Source organism: Bubalus kerabau, chromosome X (genome assembly GCF_029407905.1).
Source record: "Bubalus kerabau isolate K-KA32 ecotype Philippines breed swamp buffalo chromosome X, PCC_UOA_SB_1v2, whole genome shotgun sequence".
NCBI lineage: Eukaryota > Metazoa > Chordata > Mammalia > Artiodactyla > Bovidae > Bubalus > Bubalus kerabau.
In genome coordinates this window covers 137972716-137992584 of record NC_073647.1, presented here as the reverse complement: position 1 = coordinate 137992584, position 19869 = coordinate 137972716, and the positions used below count along the sequence as shown (strand labels likewise).

Below are 19869 nucleotides of genomic sequence, written 5' to 3'. Positions count from 1 at the left end.
GATCAAACCCGGGTCTCCTGCATTGCAGGCAGACTCTTTACAGTCTGAGCCACCAGGGAAGAGCTTTACTTTGCAAACTCTACTACAAAGCCAAATGGCAAAGGCTGCAGATTTATAATCCTATTACAAGAAAGGAGTGAGGAGTTAGGACCAGTAATTCAAGTAGCACAGAAGGCCTCCATTATAGAAAGGTCTCAGAGTTAGTGCAATGTGAGTGGCACCTTTCCCCCATAGTTTAGGTAATTTGAAGTGAGGTAAAGGACTTAATACAAGTTTTAGGATCTGAATTCAGATAGTGTTACTCAAGCAACATGGACTTAGGAAACCCCTTACTGCTGCTCGCCACCATGCTAGATCTGAGTAAAGATATTAAACATCCAGGCAAGATGAAACAGTGTAGAAGCAAAGGGTATGGTGGCTTCCTCTGTGTCATCTTAGCTGCCATTTGAGATTGCAGTCCTGAGGAGGAGGGTGAGCGCCCATCTTCCCACACTGTCATCACGAACCCTGCATTTGGAGGAAACGTGTCTATCAGTTGAGAGGATGGAATAATGATGAGTCTGAGCAGGGCTCGCTGAATCATCTTTCTGTGGGCAATACACAGCCTACGTGTATCTGACAACTCACACTGCCACTCTGCCAGGAAAGAGAGAAGAGCCGAACTGGTAGCTTAGGCTCTCTCCTCCGTTGTCTGCCTACATAAAGACACCACAAGCCCCTTCCTCCTTTATTTTTTTTTCTTGCAGTTAAAGCTCTGCTGCTGCTGCTGCTGAGTCGCTTCAGTTGTGTCCGACTCTGTGTGACCCCACATGTGGCAGCCCACCAGGCTCCCCCATCCCTGGGATTCTCCAGGCAAGAACACTGGAGTGGGTTGCCATTTCCTTCTCCAGTGCATGAAAGTGAAAAGTGAAAGTGAAGTCCCTCAGTCGTGTCCGACTCTTTGCGACCCCATGGACTGCAGCCTACCAGGCTCCTCCGTCCATGGGATTTTCCAGGCAAGAGTACTGGGGTGGGGTGCCATTGCCTTCTCCAAGTTAAAGCTCTAGCATTTCTCTTTTCACTGAGATGAGGAATTTTCCAACAAGAGCTTGAGTTTTTCTGGCATAGTGAGTGAACACCTTCTAGTGAGTGAGGAGTAGAGAGAGCAGTGACTGTACCTGACCAGCAGGTCATTCTGCAGTGAGATTGAAAAGCAAGATCAAGCCATGGGCTTGCATGAGACTTGGAAACCTCTCTCTAATTCCTATTTGGAAAATACTCAGTTTGCTTAATTAATGTCTAAAGAAAGATATTCCTGCCAGGTTTTTGAAAATGGAACAACCGACCTAATTTCTATTTGGACCAGTATCAGGGTCCCATCCCTGTCTGTAGAAAAATAAGCCTAGATGAGACCCACAGCAACCATCCATTTGTACTTCTATTTCTAAACAGCTGCTGGGGGAGATTCTGGGGTCATCCGGATATTCTGTAACTGCTGCAGAGCAGGTTCAACTCCACTCTCAGAAAGCCTAGCTGCACGTTGTATGACACAGTGTGGACGTAATGTGGATAAAGAAATGGACTCTCTGCATTCGGTGAATTTGAGAGGCAGGTGCTGATTAACAGCCATCATCATACAAATTGGGGCCTTTCCTGCCTTGATCTGTTAATACCCAGATTGAAGAGAAGTGTTATATCTTTTAGTGTGGACTTCCTTTTAATTGGGGTCTTAGTCTGGTTTGAAGTCAGGGGCTTCTTTAAGACTCATAATAACAATGAAGTGAAGTGAAGTGAAGTCCGCTCAGTCGTGTCCGACTCTTTGTGACCCCATGGACTGTAGCCTACCAGGCTCCTCTGTCCATGGGATTCTCCAGGCAATAGTACTGGAGTGGATTGCCACTTCCTTCTCCAGGGGATCTTCCCAACCCAGGGATTGAACCCAGGTCTCCCGCATTGTAGACAGACGCTTTACCGTCTGAGTCACCAGGGAAGTACGCATATTTTTTTATTCAGACATTTAATTCCAAGAGTTCACAGAACCCTTGAAGTTATGGCCCCAGATTAAAGATCCCTGTTTTAGATCCTTCTATTCAATAACACTTATTTTAGTCTATTTGATGCATAGAAAGACAAGGGTTAGTGAAGGGACGAGGTGTGGACTGTTGGGCTCCAGTGCTGATGCTAGTATTCACTAGCCCCAGGACATCGCTGAGCTTTTTCATTTGTAAAATGGGAAGCCTGTAGCACCGTCTTGAGGTTGTTGTGACAATAAAATGAGGCCACTTCCTTGGCTTTTGCGTAAGTGGGTAGTAAAGAAATGGCAGCAATTACTTTTTAAAAAACTTTTTTCCCCTCTCTCTATTTGGCCACGCATGGCATGTGGGATCTTAAGACCTCGACCAGGGATCGAACCCATGCCTCCTGCAGTGGAAGCATGGTGTCCCAACAATTAGATCACCAGGAAAGTCCAGTAATTATTCTTATTGCTATGTTAACATTGTATTTACATTATGCAGATAGCAAATGGAAGGCATGTTCAAACATCTTGCAACAGAAGTGTGAATCAAGTGCCACTTTTAAGGTTGCTACCTTTTCTTGAGGTATCTAGTGCATTTACAGTTACACATTAACTCCTGGTGCCCTCATCTATAGCATTCATCTCTAAACGCTGTGCTAGTCAAGCATTTAGAACGAAGTGCCTGGCACATTTGTAGATGCTCAATAAAGATGAATCATTATTACAATTATCATTAGTCATGTTACTACTGTTGCTATTATTACTGTTGATGCTTCATAAGTCATTCTCTAGTGGAACCTTAGTTTTAAGAGAAAGAGGGTCTCAAGATAATTTTTTTAAGGAGGGTAAAATGTCTCAGTCACTGTAATTAGCAGAACAAAAAGCTATCTTTTTGCCTCTTTTGAACACTCTATAAAAATTTATTTCTTTTTCTTCTATTTACTTCACTCAAGATAGGCTGGATGTGCAGACTCAACTAGCCCCTCCAGGACAAATGACTAAATTGGTTCATAATAGTTTCTGGAACAACCCTTGGCACAACATGGACATGTGTCAGCCCTCCATTACTAGTTGTTTTGGCTCTAGGTTCTCTTGGCCAAGAAATCTATGTGCTTGAGGTCTCTCCTGAATCAGAAAAGGGACATTAGTGTACAAACTAGCGAGATCCAAAGAAAATCTGTAATGTAGTTAATATATCAATGTACATTTCTCAGTTTTGATAAATGAACTGTGGTTATGCAAGATATTAACATTAGGGGAATCTGGGTGAAGGGTATTTGGTGACTCTACTCTTTGCAATATTACTGTGAGTCTAAGACTATTAAAAATAGCATATTACAAAGTGAGGTAATGAAACATAAATTGTGTTTACAGGTGTAGCGAGGCAAGGGCTGAAGCAGGGATCCACTGGCAGTTTATTACAAATAGTCCAGGCAAAAATTGATAGTAGTTTGCAACAGGGTTGTTGGAATAGAGGGAGGAGCTAGTGATTCTGGGTATATTTGGAATGTGTAACCAACAGGATTTGCTGATGGATTGGTTGTAAAGGGAAGAAAAGGGGAATTGAGGCCATATAGAGACCTATGAGAAGGTACTTTCTTGCTCCTCTGTTTCCTAGAGAACTAGTCTTAAAAAAAATCAGAGACCGACTCCAGGAACCTTGTACCTGTGAGTTATGTGACTGGATTAAAGGTCTGGGAAATGAGGAACCAGCAGGCTGAGGACAGAGAGAACTGACATTGGTGGAAAGGAGACACCCAGAAAAGAGGGTATTTGCTATCATCTCAATCCATTTTTCATCTTTGACTGACCTTGATCTCCTTCCTCTTATAAAGACAAAGGATACAACACAATATGAGGAAAACATGAGTTGAGAAAACAATAGCTAGTCTGACAGAGAGGAAGTGTCTGATGAATCATGGTGTCATCATGGACCTGCAGTCTCAAATACGTACTATCTGGCTCTTTAGAGAAAAATTCACCAGAATTTACCTTTATTAACAGCCTTTATCTGATGAACAAAACCCCTCAACTCCACTGGTGTCACTTTGAAGTATCTGTCCTTATTTCTAGGATAATCTCTGATGGAATGGAGGTACCCAGCCTACTGTTGAACCTGTCACACTGTATTTATTTTTCTCTTCTGCCTATTTTTGGCCCACTTCTTATTTCTTTTCTATAATTTCCCCCCTCCTTTGTTCAGTCTTTGTCTTTCTCCCTTAGATACTCACCCAAGTTTGACAGCCTGATTACTTAATACTCACCTGCCAAATTAACTGACTTATTTTACCAACTGGGTGAATATACAATACCTTGACACTTGCATTTTGAGTATTTTACTGATTTTTTTTTGTATGTCCATGATGAATAAATAATGGTAGAAGTCTTCACATACTGGCAATTGGGCTGTTTTATATTAAAGCATTAAAGTTTTGTATTACAGTACGCATCACAGTATATATTGTCTCACTCACTGTTTGACTTTTGTTTAGTGAAGATTGCTAGGTTAATATTAAAATAATAGTTTTAGTCATTCCTCTTCACTTTCCTACACACCCTTTTCCTTTCTCCAAGTTGGGATGATTAGAATGAAAGAGGAAAGGGCATTTAGCCAAATAAGCAGTGTGAATGGCAGAGAAGTTCAGTTATTTGAAAATGGAACATATTCCTGAAGTTTGCAAACATTTAGTTTTGAAATGGCTCCAAGTTTATTGTACTAACCAAGCACTATTGGGAATCAGTGGTGGTGTTTGTTTGTTTATTTATTATATTGGAGAATTGAGTTATATTCCCCAATACAGAACACACTGTCATAATGAAAACACATAAGAGACCCCCTTCCACCTGCCCTGTGTGACTTCAGAATCAAACCAGCACCCTCAGCAGTAAAAGCGCAGTGTCCTAACCACTGGGAAACCAGGGAATCACCCCTCCTTTCCTTCCCTGATTCCTTATTCCTTCCTTTGCTTTTACCTCCACTCCTCACTCTGTTCCTCCCAACTCCCCCTCTGGCAGTGATTCCGATGTGTCTAAAGTGTATGTTCAAACTTGTGTGTACCAGTAAGGCTATTCTGTGGGTATGTTTTTAAAATTTATATTATAGTTTTTCAAAAGGGCTCATTCTGGTTCTTAATATTTTTTTCATTTAGGACCATGTCCTTAATACCGATCCATGTTTTTGTGTGTGTTTCTACTTTGTCACTTCTAACTACTGCGTACTATGCTACACTGTGCGCCCTTCACATTCTATTTATTCAGTATAGCCCAGTGATGGACACTTAGATTGCTCCAACTTCCTTTACCACAAGTAATCCTTGTCTTGAATGTCCCTTTTTAAGCTGTGTGTGAGTTTACCTGGGATATATTTCCAGGAGTGGGATTGCTGAATCTTAGGGTGAATGAATATTTTGATCAAATTCTACCAACTTGCTCTCCATAATGTTTGCATCAATGTGTGCGTGTGTGTGCACATGCACACACGTGCGTCTGTGCACATTCTCAGAGCTCGATGGTCAAATATTATGTTTTAGTTGTTATCCTTGAAAATTGATGAAGCTGGATTGGGGACCATTGCTTGGGGTGACAGAGAATGTGTAATCACATTAACTTTATTTGAGGATTCAGTCTGCATTTTTACTGATAGTAAATATAACTGCCATACAGCGAGCACTTATTATGGGCCAGGGACTAACTAAGCTGGGTGCTTTAATTCTCTGTTTTATTTAATCCTCACAATAATGCCATGAAGTAGATATTGCTATTATAACTTCTGTTTCAAGATTGTTAAAACCTAGGCTTAGAGAGTTTTAGCGACTTGCTTGAGCTGGTAAGTTTCAGACCCAGGATGAGACTCAGGTCTGTCTAACTCCAAAGCCTATACTCTTAATTGCGATGCTCCAGTGCCTCTCGGTCATCTATATCAGAAAGGTTTTTTGAGATAGTGGAAACAGTGTCAGACTTTATTTTTCTGGGCTCCAAAATCACTACAGATGGTGACTGCAGCCATGAAATTAACAGACGCTTACTCCTTGGAAGGAAAGTTATGACCAACCTAGATAGCATATTCAAAAGCAGAGACATTATTTTGCCAACAAAGGTCCGGCTAGTCAAGGCTATGGTTTTTCCTTTGGTCATGTATGGATGTGAGAGTTCGACTGTGAAGAAGGCTGAGCGCCGAAGAATTGATGCTTTTGAACTGTGATGTTGGAGAAGACTCTTGAGAGTCCCTTGGACTGCAAGGAGATCCAACCAGTCCATTCTGAAGGAGATCAGCCCTGGGATGTCTTTGGAAGGAATGATGCTAAAGCTGAAACTCCAGTACTTTGGCCACCTCATGCGAAGAGTTGACTCATTGGAAAAGACTCTGATGCTGGGAGGGATTGGGGGCAGGAGGAGAAGGGGACGACAGAGGATGAGATGGCTGGATGGCATCACTGACTCGATGGACGTGAGTCTGAGTGAACTCTGGGAGTTGGTGATGGATAGGGAGGCCTGGCGTGCTGCGATTCATGGGGTCGCAAAGAGTCGGACACGACTGAGTGACTGATCTGATCTGATATTTGACCTCACCAGCTCTGTGCACTGGAGGTTTTATTTTTTTTTAATATTTATTTATCAATATTCATTGGCATATGAGGTCTTAGTTCCCCAACCAGAGACTGAACCCAGACCCCCTGCATTGGTAGCATGGAGTCTTACTTAACCTCTGCACCGCCAGGGAAGTCCTGCTGTAGGTTTTAGGGCATCAGGTTAATGTCAAGGGTGAGGTGGGGTGAGGAAGCAGGAAGCTATGGGGTGGATCATTGCAGCCTTGGGCATCAGTGTTCAGTACACCATAAGATAACATATTTGCATTCTGGTTTATAGCTTGCTTTATTTTTGATGAGCATGAATCTGTCTCTCAAGTGGTAAAATCATGTGTTTTGAAATACCCAAACAGAGGCCAAGACCTTGTGACTGACAATGAATAATGGAAGCTTTCTTTTGTGGGGCAGGGAGGTGGGGCTCAGTAGTTGTGGCACACGGGCTTAGTTGCTCTGCAGCATGTAAATCTTTCCAGACCAGGGATTGAACCTGTGTTCCCTGCATTGGTGGGTGGATTCCTATCCACTGCTCCACCAAGGAAGTGCTCCAGCATTCTTGCCTGGAGAATTCCATGATGGAGGCCAAGACCCTGTGATGACAATGAACAGTAGAAGCTTTCTTTTTTAAAATTTTTTAGAATTTGCTTTTATTTAATTATTTACTTTTGGCTGCGCTGGGTGTTCATTGCTCTGTGCTGGCTTTCTCTAGTTGAGGTAAGTAGGGGCTACTCTCTAGTTGTGGTGCATGGGCTTCTCATTGCTGTGGCTTCTCCTGTTTTGGAGCATGGGTTCTAGGCACGCAGACTTCAGTTATTGCAGCTCACAGGCTCAGTGATTGTGGCTCAAGGGCCCTAGAGCAAGGGCTCAGAAGTTTTGCTGCACTGGCCCCAGCCACCCTGTGGTATGTGGGATTCCCCCCACCCATGAGGGATTGAATCCATGTCCCTCATATTGGCAGGCAAATGCCTAGCCACTGTACCACCAGGGAAGTCCAACAGAAGCTTTCTTAATTGACCTTGAGTTAATTACGTTGTTGCAGGAACTGATGTTCTCCAATTAATCTGTAAGCCGCACTTACTGATGCCTACAGCATGCTGAATACCACACTTGCAGTTAGGGCGATCCTCTTCACTTCTGATCCTAGTAAATGAATTCCATGTTTGACAGAGACAGTTGTATTTGTTCCTCAACCTGTTTTATACCAGTGAACCAGTGAAGGTGCTCAGTCGTGTCCGACTCTTTGTGACCCCATGACTGGAGCCTACCAGGCTCCTCCATCCATGGAATTTTCCAGGCAAGAGTACTGGAGTGGGGTGCCATTAGTTGTAGTTAATAGTGATGCAATTTAAATAAAAGTTAACTGAATGGATTAAATGTGAGTATAATATTTCCATGAAAATTAGGTTGAATATGTTCATAATACTCAATAAATATGAATTGCTAAAAACAATTATTGATAAATTAGGTATGGGGAGGCAGCTATAAAAGGTGGGGAAAATCATTACATTTCTTGACTCAGGACTTCCCTGATGTTCCAGTGTTTAGGACTCCGTGTTTGGGGCCCTCCCAGAGGGCCCAAGTTTGCTCCCTGGTCAGGGAACTAGGATTCCACAGGCCACATGGCATGGCCAAAAAAAGAAAAATTTTTTTTCTCAATGGATTCTTGGCTGAGATTGCCTCATAAGTGTCTTAGAGTTCTCAGTTCACTCTGAAAAAACAGTACTAGCAGTCATGGGTGCTTAGTCACTCAGTCGTGTCTGACTCTTTGCTACCCCACAGACGGTAGCCCCCCAGGCTCCTAGATAATCCATTATGGGTGTGGTTTAGACAAGAAAGACCATACTGCTAAGTCACTTCAGTCGTGTCCGACTCTGTGTGACCCCATAGACGTCAGCCCAGCAGGCTCTCCTGCCGCTGGGATTCTCCAGGCAACACTGGAGTGGGTTGCCATTTCCTTCTCCAATGCATGAAAGTGAAAAGTGAAAGTGAAGTCCCTCAGTCATGTCCGACTCTTAGCGACCCCATGGACTGCAGCCTACCAGGCTCCTCCATCCATGGGATTTTCCAGGCAAGAGTACTGGAGTGGGGTGCCATTGCCTTCTCCGAAGAAAGACCATATACATTTGCTAATACTTTGATGAAAAGTCAAAAGACTTTGAGGATGTGTCTGCTAATTGGAGTTGTATAAGAAAGACCATATACAACTCCAATTAGCAGACACATCCTCAAAGTCTTTGACTTTTCATCAAAGTATTAGCAAATAAATGTGTATTATATTTTAAGTTAAATCCAATAGTCAGTCTATGATTATATCATTTTTATACCTTCCAGGTTTACCTGATTTATTTTTTTAACCAGCCAACCATGTATCTGTACTGTATTGGGCAAATTCTTCTTCTGAGAATCCCTGCTTGAAGAAGCCATCCATTATTTTCTCTTGCCATATGTTAGCTTCATCCATACTAGGATAAAATATTCTACAATTAGTAATTATGTATACAAAGTCAAATAATTTTTAGTGAACTTAAGGAATCCAAATACCCAGATACAATGTGGTGCCATTGTCATGTTGAGTACCGACTTAAAAAAAAATCTTATGTTTATTTATTTTGTTAATTAGTCAGTTATTTATTTATTTATTTATTTTTTGTCAGTAATTTTTATTTTTATTTTTTTTAAATTTTATTTTATTTTTAAACTTCACAAAATTGTATTAGTTTTGTTTTTGGCCACATGGCATGTGGGATCTTAGTTTCCTGACCAGGAATCAAACCCACACCCCCTGCATTGGAAGTACAGAGTCTTATTTAACCACTGAACTATCAGGGAAGTCCTATTTATTTTTTTAAATTGCAGTATGGTTAGTTTATAATATTGTATTAGTCTAGGGTATACAGTATAGTACTTCAGTTATTTTTTTCTGATAATACTCCATTATAGGTTATTGTAAGATATTAAGTATAATTCCCTGTTGTTGTAACCCTATAGACTGTAGCCTTCTAGGCTCCTCTGTCCATGGGATTTTCCAGGCAAGAATACTGGAGTGGGTTGCCATTTCCTTCTCCAGGGGATCTTAGCAACCTAGGGATCGAACCTGCCTCTCTTGTGTCTCTTGCGTCAGCAGGTGGATTCTTTTCCCACTGAGCCACCAGGGAAGCCCATAATTCCCTGTACTATACAGAAAAATCTTGTTTCTTATCTCTCTTATGTATAGCAATTTGTATCTGTTAATCCCATGCTTCTAATTTGTCCATACCTCCCCACACCTTTGGTAACCAAAAATTTGTTTTGTATGTTTGTGAATCTGTTTGTTTCATACATAAATTCATTTGTATTATTTTTTAGATTCTACATATAAGTGATATTATGTAGTATTTGAATTGCTCTGACTTGCTTCACTTATATTCTCTATGTCCGCCCTGTTGCTGTAAATGGCATGATTTCATTCTTTTTTCTGTAGCTGAGTAATATTCCATTTTGTGTGTGTGTACCACATCTTAAGTCAGTCATCTGTTGATGGAGATTTTGGTTGTTTTCATTTCTCAGATATTGTAAATAGTGCTGCTATGAACATTGGGGTACATGTGTCTTTACGGATGAGAGTTTTCCTTTTTTCTATTTACCCAAGAGTAGAACTGCTGGATCATACTAGCCACTTTTAAATCTATCTTTGAATATTCTTGTTTTGCATTAAGTATCACTCATACTTACTGGAAGGCCTGAGCTTTCATAAATCTCATAAATTGTAGCCTGTTGGTTCTGCCTGTTTAAGGCCTCAGAGGAATTTGTCGTCAAAATTCTGATCTTAGCTTCTCACAACACAGGAGCAATGGCATTAAATGACCCCCTGAAAGTGAAAGTGAAAATCGCTCAGTCGTGTTCGACTCTTTGTGACCCTATGGACTGTAGACCACCAGGCTCCTCTGTCCATAGGATTCTCCAGGCAAGAATACTACAGTGCGTTGCCATGTCCTCCTCCAGGGGATCTTCCTGACCCAGGGATCGAACCTGGGTCCTCCCACATTGCAGGTGAATCCTTTACCGTCTGAGCCACCTAATGGCTCCCTGTCACTCTCTAATGACTCTCCCTATGAGATTAGGGTTCTTAAAAGTTTTGAGGGTCACAAACCTCTTTGAAAACCAAGTGATAACTTTGGATCCTCTTACCTACAGGTACATTGTACATGGAATTTTACAAATATATTATTGGGCAGGGTTTTGTACATCTTAAAACCTATTCATGGATCCAGGTTCATTATCTCAGCTCTACTTGATGCTACATGGGAAGGTTAGAAGTCTGGTTTATTCTTGGCTCTGCCATTAACTAGTTGGGCCACCTTAGGCAAATCTATTAACCTCCTTGGGCCTCAGTTTCTTTATCTGTAAGATAAGAGGTTTATCATGTTATCCTCAACCATCCCTTTCAGTTTTACCTTATAATTCTGTTTGGGCTCTCCAGCCATCTTTGTGAAAAGGAGCTTGGCATCAGCCTCAGAAAGGGCCCCAAATCACCGTTTCTTGCAGAACAAAAAAGTTTGGTAACAACTAAAAGTGGGTAGTGTCTAAGAGACATCTTTTCTTTTGATTCCACAAACATGTATTGAGGGCCTACTAGGTGCCCAGCCTTGGGCCAAGCACTGTAAGTTTCACAGATAAATAAGACTCCCTAAACGAGGATGCCTTTCAGGGTGTGGGAGGTTTCAGTGCACTTACACATGCGTTTTCTTTGTAAAGAAGTGAGAAAAGACCAGGTTATGTGAATTTCCCTGGGCCTGAATAAAGTCTGCTTAAGTGGTCTCTAGTCAGGCTTCTCTTGGCAGCTATGCTTCTAATTCAGCTCTCTCCTTCAGGAAAAAAGCTAATGTATGGAGCACCAGGCCTCTTTGCCATTCTGCAACTCCTTGCTTGCCAGAGACCAGCTTTTAATTCTTAAAGGGACCAGCCATTTCTTCCATGAAACCTTTGCAAACCCCACTCAGCAGTCCACTTCAGAAGCAGTTCCTTGGTAGTTTCCTCATACCCACATTGCTTTCCTGACTCCCAAGCAGGAGGGAAGGAGTTGAACTGATTTATGAGGGATACAATAGAGCATTGAGAAGTTCTCATTTTTATTTACTTATTTTATAATCCGCTACTTATTTTATTTTTCCTCCTTTGTTCAGTCTTTGTCTTTCTCCCTTTGATACTCACCCGATTCTGACAGCATGATTACTTAATACTCACCTGCCAAATTAACTGACTTATTTTACCAACTGGGTGGATATACAATACCTTGACACTTGCTATTTGAGTATTCTACTGAATTTTTAAAAAATGTCCCTAGTGATATCTTATCCAAAGGCAAAGCCCTAGGGTTTCTTTTTCTTTCCTTTTTTTTTTTTTTTAAAGAAAAGCCATTTGTTGCTTTTGTATTTATAAACCATGTTTGGTTATAATACATGTTCCACTATAAGATAGAGCCAACCAGTTTTTTCTTTCCAGTTACAAAGGATGAAAGATACAAGTATAGGCGTATATTCCAATTTAATTTTGTGGAAATTGTTTTGCCATCCCCCAATAAGAATATGACTTTGTTCATAGAGATTTAGTACTTCAGTTCAGTTCAGTCGCTCAGTAGTATCGACTCTTTGTGACCCCATGAATCGCAGCACGCCAGGCCTCCCTGTCCATCACCAACTCCTGGAGTCTACCCAAACTCATGTCCATCGAGTCAGTGATGCCATCCAGCCATCTCATCCTGTCATCCCCTTCTCCTCCTGCCCCCAATCCCTCCCAGCATCAGAGTCTTTTCCAATAAGTCAACTCTTCGTATGTGGTGGCCAAAGTACTGGAGTTTCAGCTTCAGCATCAGTCCTTCCAATGAACACCCAGGACTGCTCTCCTTTAGGATGGACTGGTTGGATCTCCTTGCAGTCCAAGGGACTCTCAAGAGTCTTCTCCAACACCACAGTTCAAAAGCATCAATTCTTTGGCACTCAGCTTTCTTCACAGTCCAACTCTCACATCCATACATGACCACTGGAAAAACCATAGCCTTGACTAGACGGACATTTGTTGGCAAAGTAATGTCTCTGCTTTTGGATATGCTAACTAGGTTGGTCATAACTTTCCTTCCAAGGAGTAAGCATCTTTTAATTTCATGGCTGCAGTCACCATCTGCAGTGATTTTGGAGCCCAAAAAATAAAGTCTGACACTGTTTACACTGTTTCCCCATCTATTTGCCATGAAGTGATGGGACCAGATGCCATGATCTTAGTTTTCTGAATGTTGAGCTTTAAGCTAACTTTTTCATTCTCCTCTTTCGCTTTCATCAAGAGGCTTTTTAGTTCCTCTTCACTTTCTGCCATAAGGGTTAGTACTTAGATTGGGCCAATAAAGCTATTTTTTTTGTTTGAATTTATTTTGTTATACAGTCAGAAATGAATAAATAAAATATTTCCCAAGAGCCAAATAACTACCTTTTTTAAATGAGTAAAAGTGGGATTAATGATGTTTTTTCCCTTTTCTTATCTTTCCAGGAATTAATAGACTGCCCACTTCCAGTATACACATTTCCTCTAATAGATCAGTATGAAGGAGTAAAAGAGAAGAGCTCACATACATATTTTCCAGTTTACTCAAACAAATACTCAAGTAAACATTGAACCTCTAATTGTTATTTTAAGGTTACAGGAGGATAGTATGGTTTGTTCTATACTCTGATATAGGTAGATATTTTACGTAACATCTGTACCCTTCTCTGAGCAGACAGGATTTTGGTTTCAGGTTCAGAAAAGCTATATAAATTTCCCTGAGGCTGAATAAAATCTGCTTAAATGGTCTGTTTCAAATGAAGCCTTCCTTGCCATGTTTGGTACCTTGTAGCCATTTGTGTTTGGGCTTCTAGAAACAAAGAAAGAAAAACAACAAGAATAGGCTGAAGGAAGTCTGTGAGTCAGGTTGTGTGCCCTAAGAGACAAAATGCTTTCTCTTTAATCCAGTGTAAGCTAACTGTCAAGGTGAAATGAAAATAATGCTTGAGGAAGCACAAGCTGGAATCAAGATTGCCAGGAGAAATATCAATAACCTCAGATATGCAGATGACACCACCCTTATGGCAGAAAGTGAAGAGGAACTAAAGAGCCTCTTGATGAAGGTCAAAGAGGAGACTGGAAACGCTGGCTTAAAACTCAACATTCAAGGACTTCCCTGGTGGTCCAGTGGCTAAGACCCCACGGTCCCAATGCAGGGGGCCCGAGTATGATCCCTGGTCGGGGAACTAGAGCCCACATGCCTCAACTAAGACCCAGTACAGCCAAATAAATAAATAAATATAAAAACCCAAAAAACTCAACATTCACAAAACGAAGATCACGGCATCCGGTCCCATCACTTCATGGCAAATAGATGGGGAAACAATAGAAACAGTGACAGACTTTATTTTCTTGGGCTCCAAAATCACTGTGGATGGTGAATGCAGCCATGAAATTCAAAGATGCTTGCTCCTTGGAAAGAAACCTATGACAAACCTAGATAGTGTATTAAAAAGCAGACATTACTTTGCCAGCAAAGGTCTGTTGAATCAAAGCTATGGTTTTTCTAGTAGTCATGTACGGATGTGAGAGTTGAACTGTAAAGAAGGCTGAGTGACAAAGAATTGATGCTTTCAAACTGTGGTGTTGAAGACTCTTGAGAGTCCCTTGGACTGCAAGGAGATCAAGTCAGTCCTAAAGGAAATCAACCCTGAATATTCATTGGAAGGAATGATGCTGATGCTGAAACTGAAGCTCCAATACTTTGGCCACCTGATGTGAAGAGCAGACTCATTGGAAAATACCCTGATGCTGGGAAAGATTAAAGGCGGGAGGAGAAGGGGATGACAGAGGATGAGATGGTTGGATGGCATCACCAACTCAATGGACATGAGTTTGAGCAAACTCCAGGAGATGGTTTAGAACAGGGAAGCCTGGTGTGCTGCAGTCCATGGGGCTGCGAAGAGTTGGGCATGACTGAGTGACTGAACAACAGCAAAAACACTTGGCGGGGCTTCCCTGGTGGCTCGTGGTAAAGAATTCACCTGCCAATGCAGGAGATGTGGGTTCAATCCCTGGGTTGGGAAGATCCCCGGCAAAGGAAATGGCAACCCACTCCAGTATTCTTGCCTGGGAAATCCCATGGACAGAGGAGCCTGGCAGACTGTGGTTCATAGGGTCCACAAAGAGTCAGATATGACTTAGTGACTCAACACACACACAACACTTGGTGATCAGAAGCCATCTCATTTAAGCTGTATTGCCTCTGAATTTGATATGATTAGTATGGTTTAAAGCAGAGGATATTTCATGAAGAAATAAATAGTTTACTTTCCATTTGATCTCCATAATGCCCAGAGTCTATAGGCATTGTGCTTAGTAATTCCAGTTTCCTAGAAATAATTTCTGGAGAAGGCAATGGCACCCCACTCCAATACTCTTGCCTGGAAAATCCCATGGATGGAGGAGCCTGGTAGGCTGCAGTCCATGGGGTCGCAAAGAGTCGGACACGACTGAGCGACTTCACTTTCACTTTTCACTTTCCTGCATTGGTGAAGGAAATGGCAACCCACTCCAGTGTTCTTGCCTGGAGAATCCCAGGGACGGGGGAGCCTGGTGGGCTGCCGTCTATGGGGTCGCACAGAGTCGGACACGACTGACGCGACTTAGCAGCAGCAGCAGCAGAAATAATTTCAGTCTCTACAACCTCTACTAACAGTGGTTCTCAAAGTGTGGTCCAGGGACCCAGAGGGTTCACAAGACCTCTTCAGGGGATATACAAGATAAAAGCTATTTTCATAATACTATTAAGAAACTACTTGCTTTTTAAATTCTCATTTTATCTTGAGTGTGGAGTGGAGGTCTCCAGGGGCTATATGATGATGCATGATGTTGCAACAAACCAAATGCAGAAGCAGATATATGAAACAGTTGTCTCCTATTAAAATGAGATGTTTGAGAAACTTGGAAAAATATAAAACAATGCCACTTTTCTCACTGTTTTTTTTGTTGTTGTTGAAAATATAGCTATTTTCTCACAAAATGTCATTTATGTTTACATGTAACGGGTCTATTGTTTTGGGGGGCTTTTTTTTTTTTTGGCCATACTGTATGGCTTGCTGGATCTTAGTTCCCTAAGCAGAGGTTGAACCCTGGCCACTGCAGTGTAAGCACCAAATCCTAATTACTAGACCCCCAGGGAATTCCCATTAAATGAATTGCTGAATAGTTTAAAAATTCTAGTTTTCATTTCTAATACGGTAAATATCAATAGCTATAACCCATATAAACAAAAGCTCTTTGGAATTCTCAGTAATTTTTAAGTGTCAGTGGTCTTGAAACCAAACAGTTTGGGAATGGCTGCTCTATTAACATATACATAGTCTAGTGTGGGAAAAGAATGTAAGAGAAACACTGAAAATTTCAGAAAAATCAGTTAATATGGAGCCTGAGGATTTAAAAAATAAGCTAGCAATAGCACTAAATTTCAATTTCAGTTGTAATTGTGTGCCTTACAAAGACTCACTGGTGTGACATTACACATTCTCTGTCATATGAATCTATTCGAATTTAGCAACTCAGGGCTAATTGCTATCGCTCTTTGTAATTTGATCATTGTTATATAGGTGAGTGTTTTCTTCATTTACCCCTGAAATGGAATATTTAACCATTGTTACAGAGGTGAAGTTCGTGGCATTTACCATTTGCTCTGTTTTCCCCATATTTTGGTTCTGGAAGACAAACAGTATTTGGTGAATTGTGCAATGCAATTATCTATGATCATCTGAAATTCATAACTACCGTGTATTTGTTAATTAACTTAAAAAGGTGGTAGCTTCAAAAAATGACTGTTAATGGTGTTGATGAAACTGTAAAAATTTGACATTCTTGCCAGCTCTCCATAATTCTTTATAATTATGTTTCCTTTACCCCGATGTTATATATTTTTGTTCTTCAGAGAGGACTGTATCCAGTTATGAACAATTTAAATGGGAATGTGGAGCATTTAGAGAGAGATTTTATAGAAGAAAAGCTGAAATTAATTGAGATTGTTTGGCCTGAAGAAGAGGACGTAAGATAAATCTCAAAGCATAGCCTTATTTTGCAACGATGGAAACCAGCTGTCTTTCAACTCAAGGCGACTAGAATGAGAGGATGCGGACTTAAAGTGTAATCACAGGGATTTAGTTAAGATACACTGAACATGTTTCCTCACAGCAGAGGCTGGTAGACTCTGGAGTGGGTTCCTAAGGCAGCTGTGGACTTTTTTTCTCTGGAGTCTTAGGAATTCAAAACCGTTTTCATGCTGATCAGCTGTAGGCAGAAGTTAGGTAACTGCTTCCTAATGTGTGGACACTTTGGCACTTCGGCATCTTAAAATTTTCATTGGAACATCTGGATGTGAGTAGGCAGAAAGGCCTTTGTAAAATTATATCTAACTATTATAATGAAGAGGGAGGAAAGAGAAGGAAGAGACTATTAATACACAGAGTTCAGCAGCCGAGGAGGTTTCTACTTCTTTGCCTGCTTCCTTTCTTCTCCTTAACTTTTCATGTCCTGCTTGGCACTCAAAATGATCTTTTTTTTCCTATTACACCAAATATATTTCCTACTGTGGTAAAATATGCATAACGTAAATTGTACTATTTTAATACATTTTGAGTATACAGTTCAGAAGCATTAAGTACAGTCACATTGTTGTACAATCCATCACCACTACCCCTCTACAGAATTTTTTCAGCACCCCCAACTGAAACCTGCACCTTTTTAAACAACAACTCCCCTTATAGTACACAAGGAAAAGAGGTTTAAAATTTTATTTACTGCAGTATCTACAGTGCCTAGAACAGAGCCTGGCATATGGTAGATACTTGTTATGGGTTGACTTGTGTCCCTCAGTAAGATCTGTTGAAGTCCTTACACTCTGTAGCTGTGAATATGACCTTACCAACAAGGTCTTTGCAGATGTCATCAAGATAAAATGAGGTCATAAAGTGAAGTTGCTCAGTCATGTCCGACTCTTTGCGACCCCATGGACTGTAGCCTATCAGGCTCCTCTGTCTATGGGATTTTCCAGGCAAGAGTGCTGGAGTGGGTTGCCATTTCCGTCTCCAGGGGGTCTTCCCAACCCAGGAATCAAACCCGGGTCTCCTGCATTGCAGGCAGACGCTTTACCGTCTGAGCCACCAGGGAAGCCCGTAAAATGAGGTCATAGGGTGAGCCCTAATCCATATGACTGGTGTCCTTATAAAAGGAGGAAAATGCCGTGTGACAGTGGAAGTGGCTGTTTGTTGTTGTTCAGTCTCTAAGTTGTGTCCGACTCTTTTCCACCCCTTGGATTGCACACGCCAGGTTTCCCTGTCCTCCACTATCTCCTGGAGTTTGCTCAAACTCATGTCCATTGAGTTGGTAATGTTATCCAACCATCTCATCCTCTGCTGACGCCTTCTCGTCTTGCCTTCTTTCCCAGCATCAGAGTATTTTCCAGTGAGTCAGCACTTCACATCAGGTGGCCAAAGTATTGGAGCTTCAGCTTCAGCACCATTCCTTCCAATAAACATTCAGAGTTGATTTCCTTTAGGATTGACTAGTTTGATCTCCTTGCAGTCCAAGGGACTCTCAAGAGTCTCCTCCAGCACCACAGTTCAAAAGCATCAATTCTTTGGTCCTCAGCCTTCTTTATGGACCAACTCTCACATCCAGAAAAACCATAGCTTTGGCTATAGGGACCTTTTATCAGCAAAGCGATGTCTTTGCTTTTTGACATGCTGTAGTTGTGAATATATGTTTGTCATAGCTTTCCTTCCAAGTAGCAAGCATCTTTGAATTTCATGGCTGCAGTCCACAGTGATTTTGGAGCTCAAGAAAATAAAATCTGCCACTGTTTCCACTTTTTCCCCATCTATTTGCCATGAAGTGATGGGACCAGATGCCATGATCCTAGTTTTTTGTATGTTGACTTTTAGATCAGCTTTTTCACTCTTCTTTCACCCTCATCAGGAGGCGCTTTAGTTCCTCTTCACTTTCTGTCATTAGAGTGGCATCATCTGTATATCTGAGGTTATTGTTATTTCTCCCAGCTATCTTGATTCCAGCTTGTGCTTCATCCAGCCCGGCATTTCACATGATTTTCTCTGCATATAAGTTAAACAAGCAGGGTGACAGTATACCAGCCTTGACGTACTCCTTTTCCAATTTGGAACCAGTCCATTGTTTCATGTCCGGTTCTAATTGTTGCTTCTTGACCCATATACAGGTTTCTTGGCTGCAGCCACCAGCAGAAACCAGGAAGAGGAAAGGAAGAATCTTACCCAGGGCCTCTGAAGGAACGTGGCCCTGCTGATATCCTGATTTCATACTTCCAGCCTTTAGAACTGTGGGAGGGTGAACTCCTGCCATTTTAAGCCACTCCATTTGTGCTTTCTTATGGCAGCCCTAGGAGACTAATAGAATACTTGAGAAGTATTTGTTGAATAAAGATTGTCTATTGTTTATCTGTTTATGTTGCATCTCTTCCTTAAGAATGAAATCTCTTGGCAGATGCAGTCTGTATCTTGTTCACCACTGTATCCTTGGTGTCTAGGATAATGCCTGGCACAAGGAGGTGTTGCCAGTGTTCTGCGGAAGCACTGTGGAGTGGTGGTGAAGCAGAGGGCTTGGTGTTAGACCACCAGGGTTGGGTTCTGGCTCCACCATCTACCAACTGTGTACCTCTGGGCATCTGTGCCTCCACTCTTTATTTGTAGGATGGATTAGCAGACTTAAAGCACTTAGAACAGTGTGTGAGTCACTAAGCATTCAATATCTGTTCTTTAGTAGTCTTAGTTGCCTGGCATGATGAGACTAAGATGATGCGTGAAAAGCTTCATGAGCTGGGGACTCAGGAGGCCAAGAACTCACTGTGGGACCTTGGGTGAATGACTTGCCTGTCTGCACCTCTGTTCTCTCATCTGCAGGCTCTCCCCAGGTCATTTCTGGCTTCAGCCTTTGGTGAGTTGCACAGTGTTTATTACTTGCAGAACAGGCAAGACTGGAGCTGCCTTCCAAGGGTAGTCTAAGACACAATGGGCGTATCAGAGAGTAAGGCTTGGTGGGCTTCCAGTGGAGGAGAGGAGATGTAGAGAAAAGGGAAAACCTGGCTTTCTTTGATCAGCCACTGTCTCAAGCAGCAAGTGTGTCCATCAAGTGTATTCTCATGTACTGGATGGAAATCCAGGTGACAGAGTCTGGGGAATCCTGACAAGCTCACTGGGGCCTTTTTATGCTGAAAAGTATTTT

General features: G+C 41.7%; 1 protein-coding gene across 1 annotated transcript in view; it reads left to right on the top strand.

The window, feature by feature from the left end:
• The window catches only part of POLA1 (DNA polymerase alpha 1, catalytic subunit), a 391031-nt gene extending 371958 nt beyond the window's left edge, over positions 1-19073 (top strand). Inside the window, exon 38 of the mRNA XM_055564229.1 lies at positions 18848-19073. Coding sequence (XP_055420204.1) covers positions 18848-18915 — 68 coding nt within the window. The 3' untranslated portion in view covers positions 18916-19073. The remainder of the gene's footprint in view (positions 1-18847) is intronic.
• Positions 19074-19869: the final 796 nt, after the last annotated feature.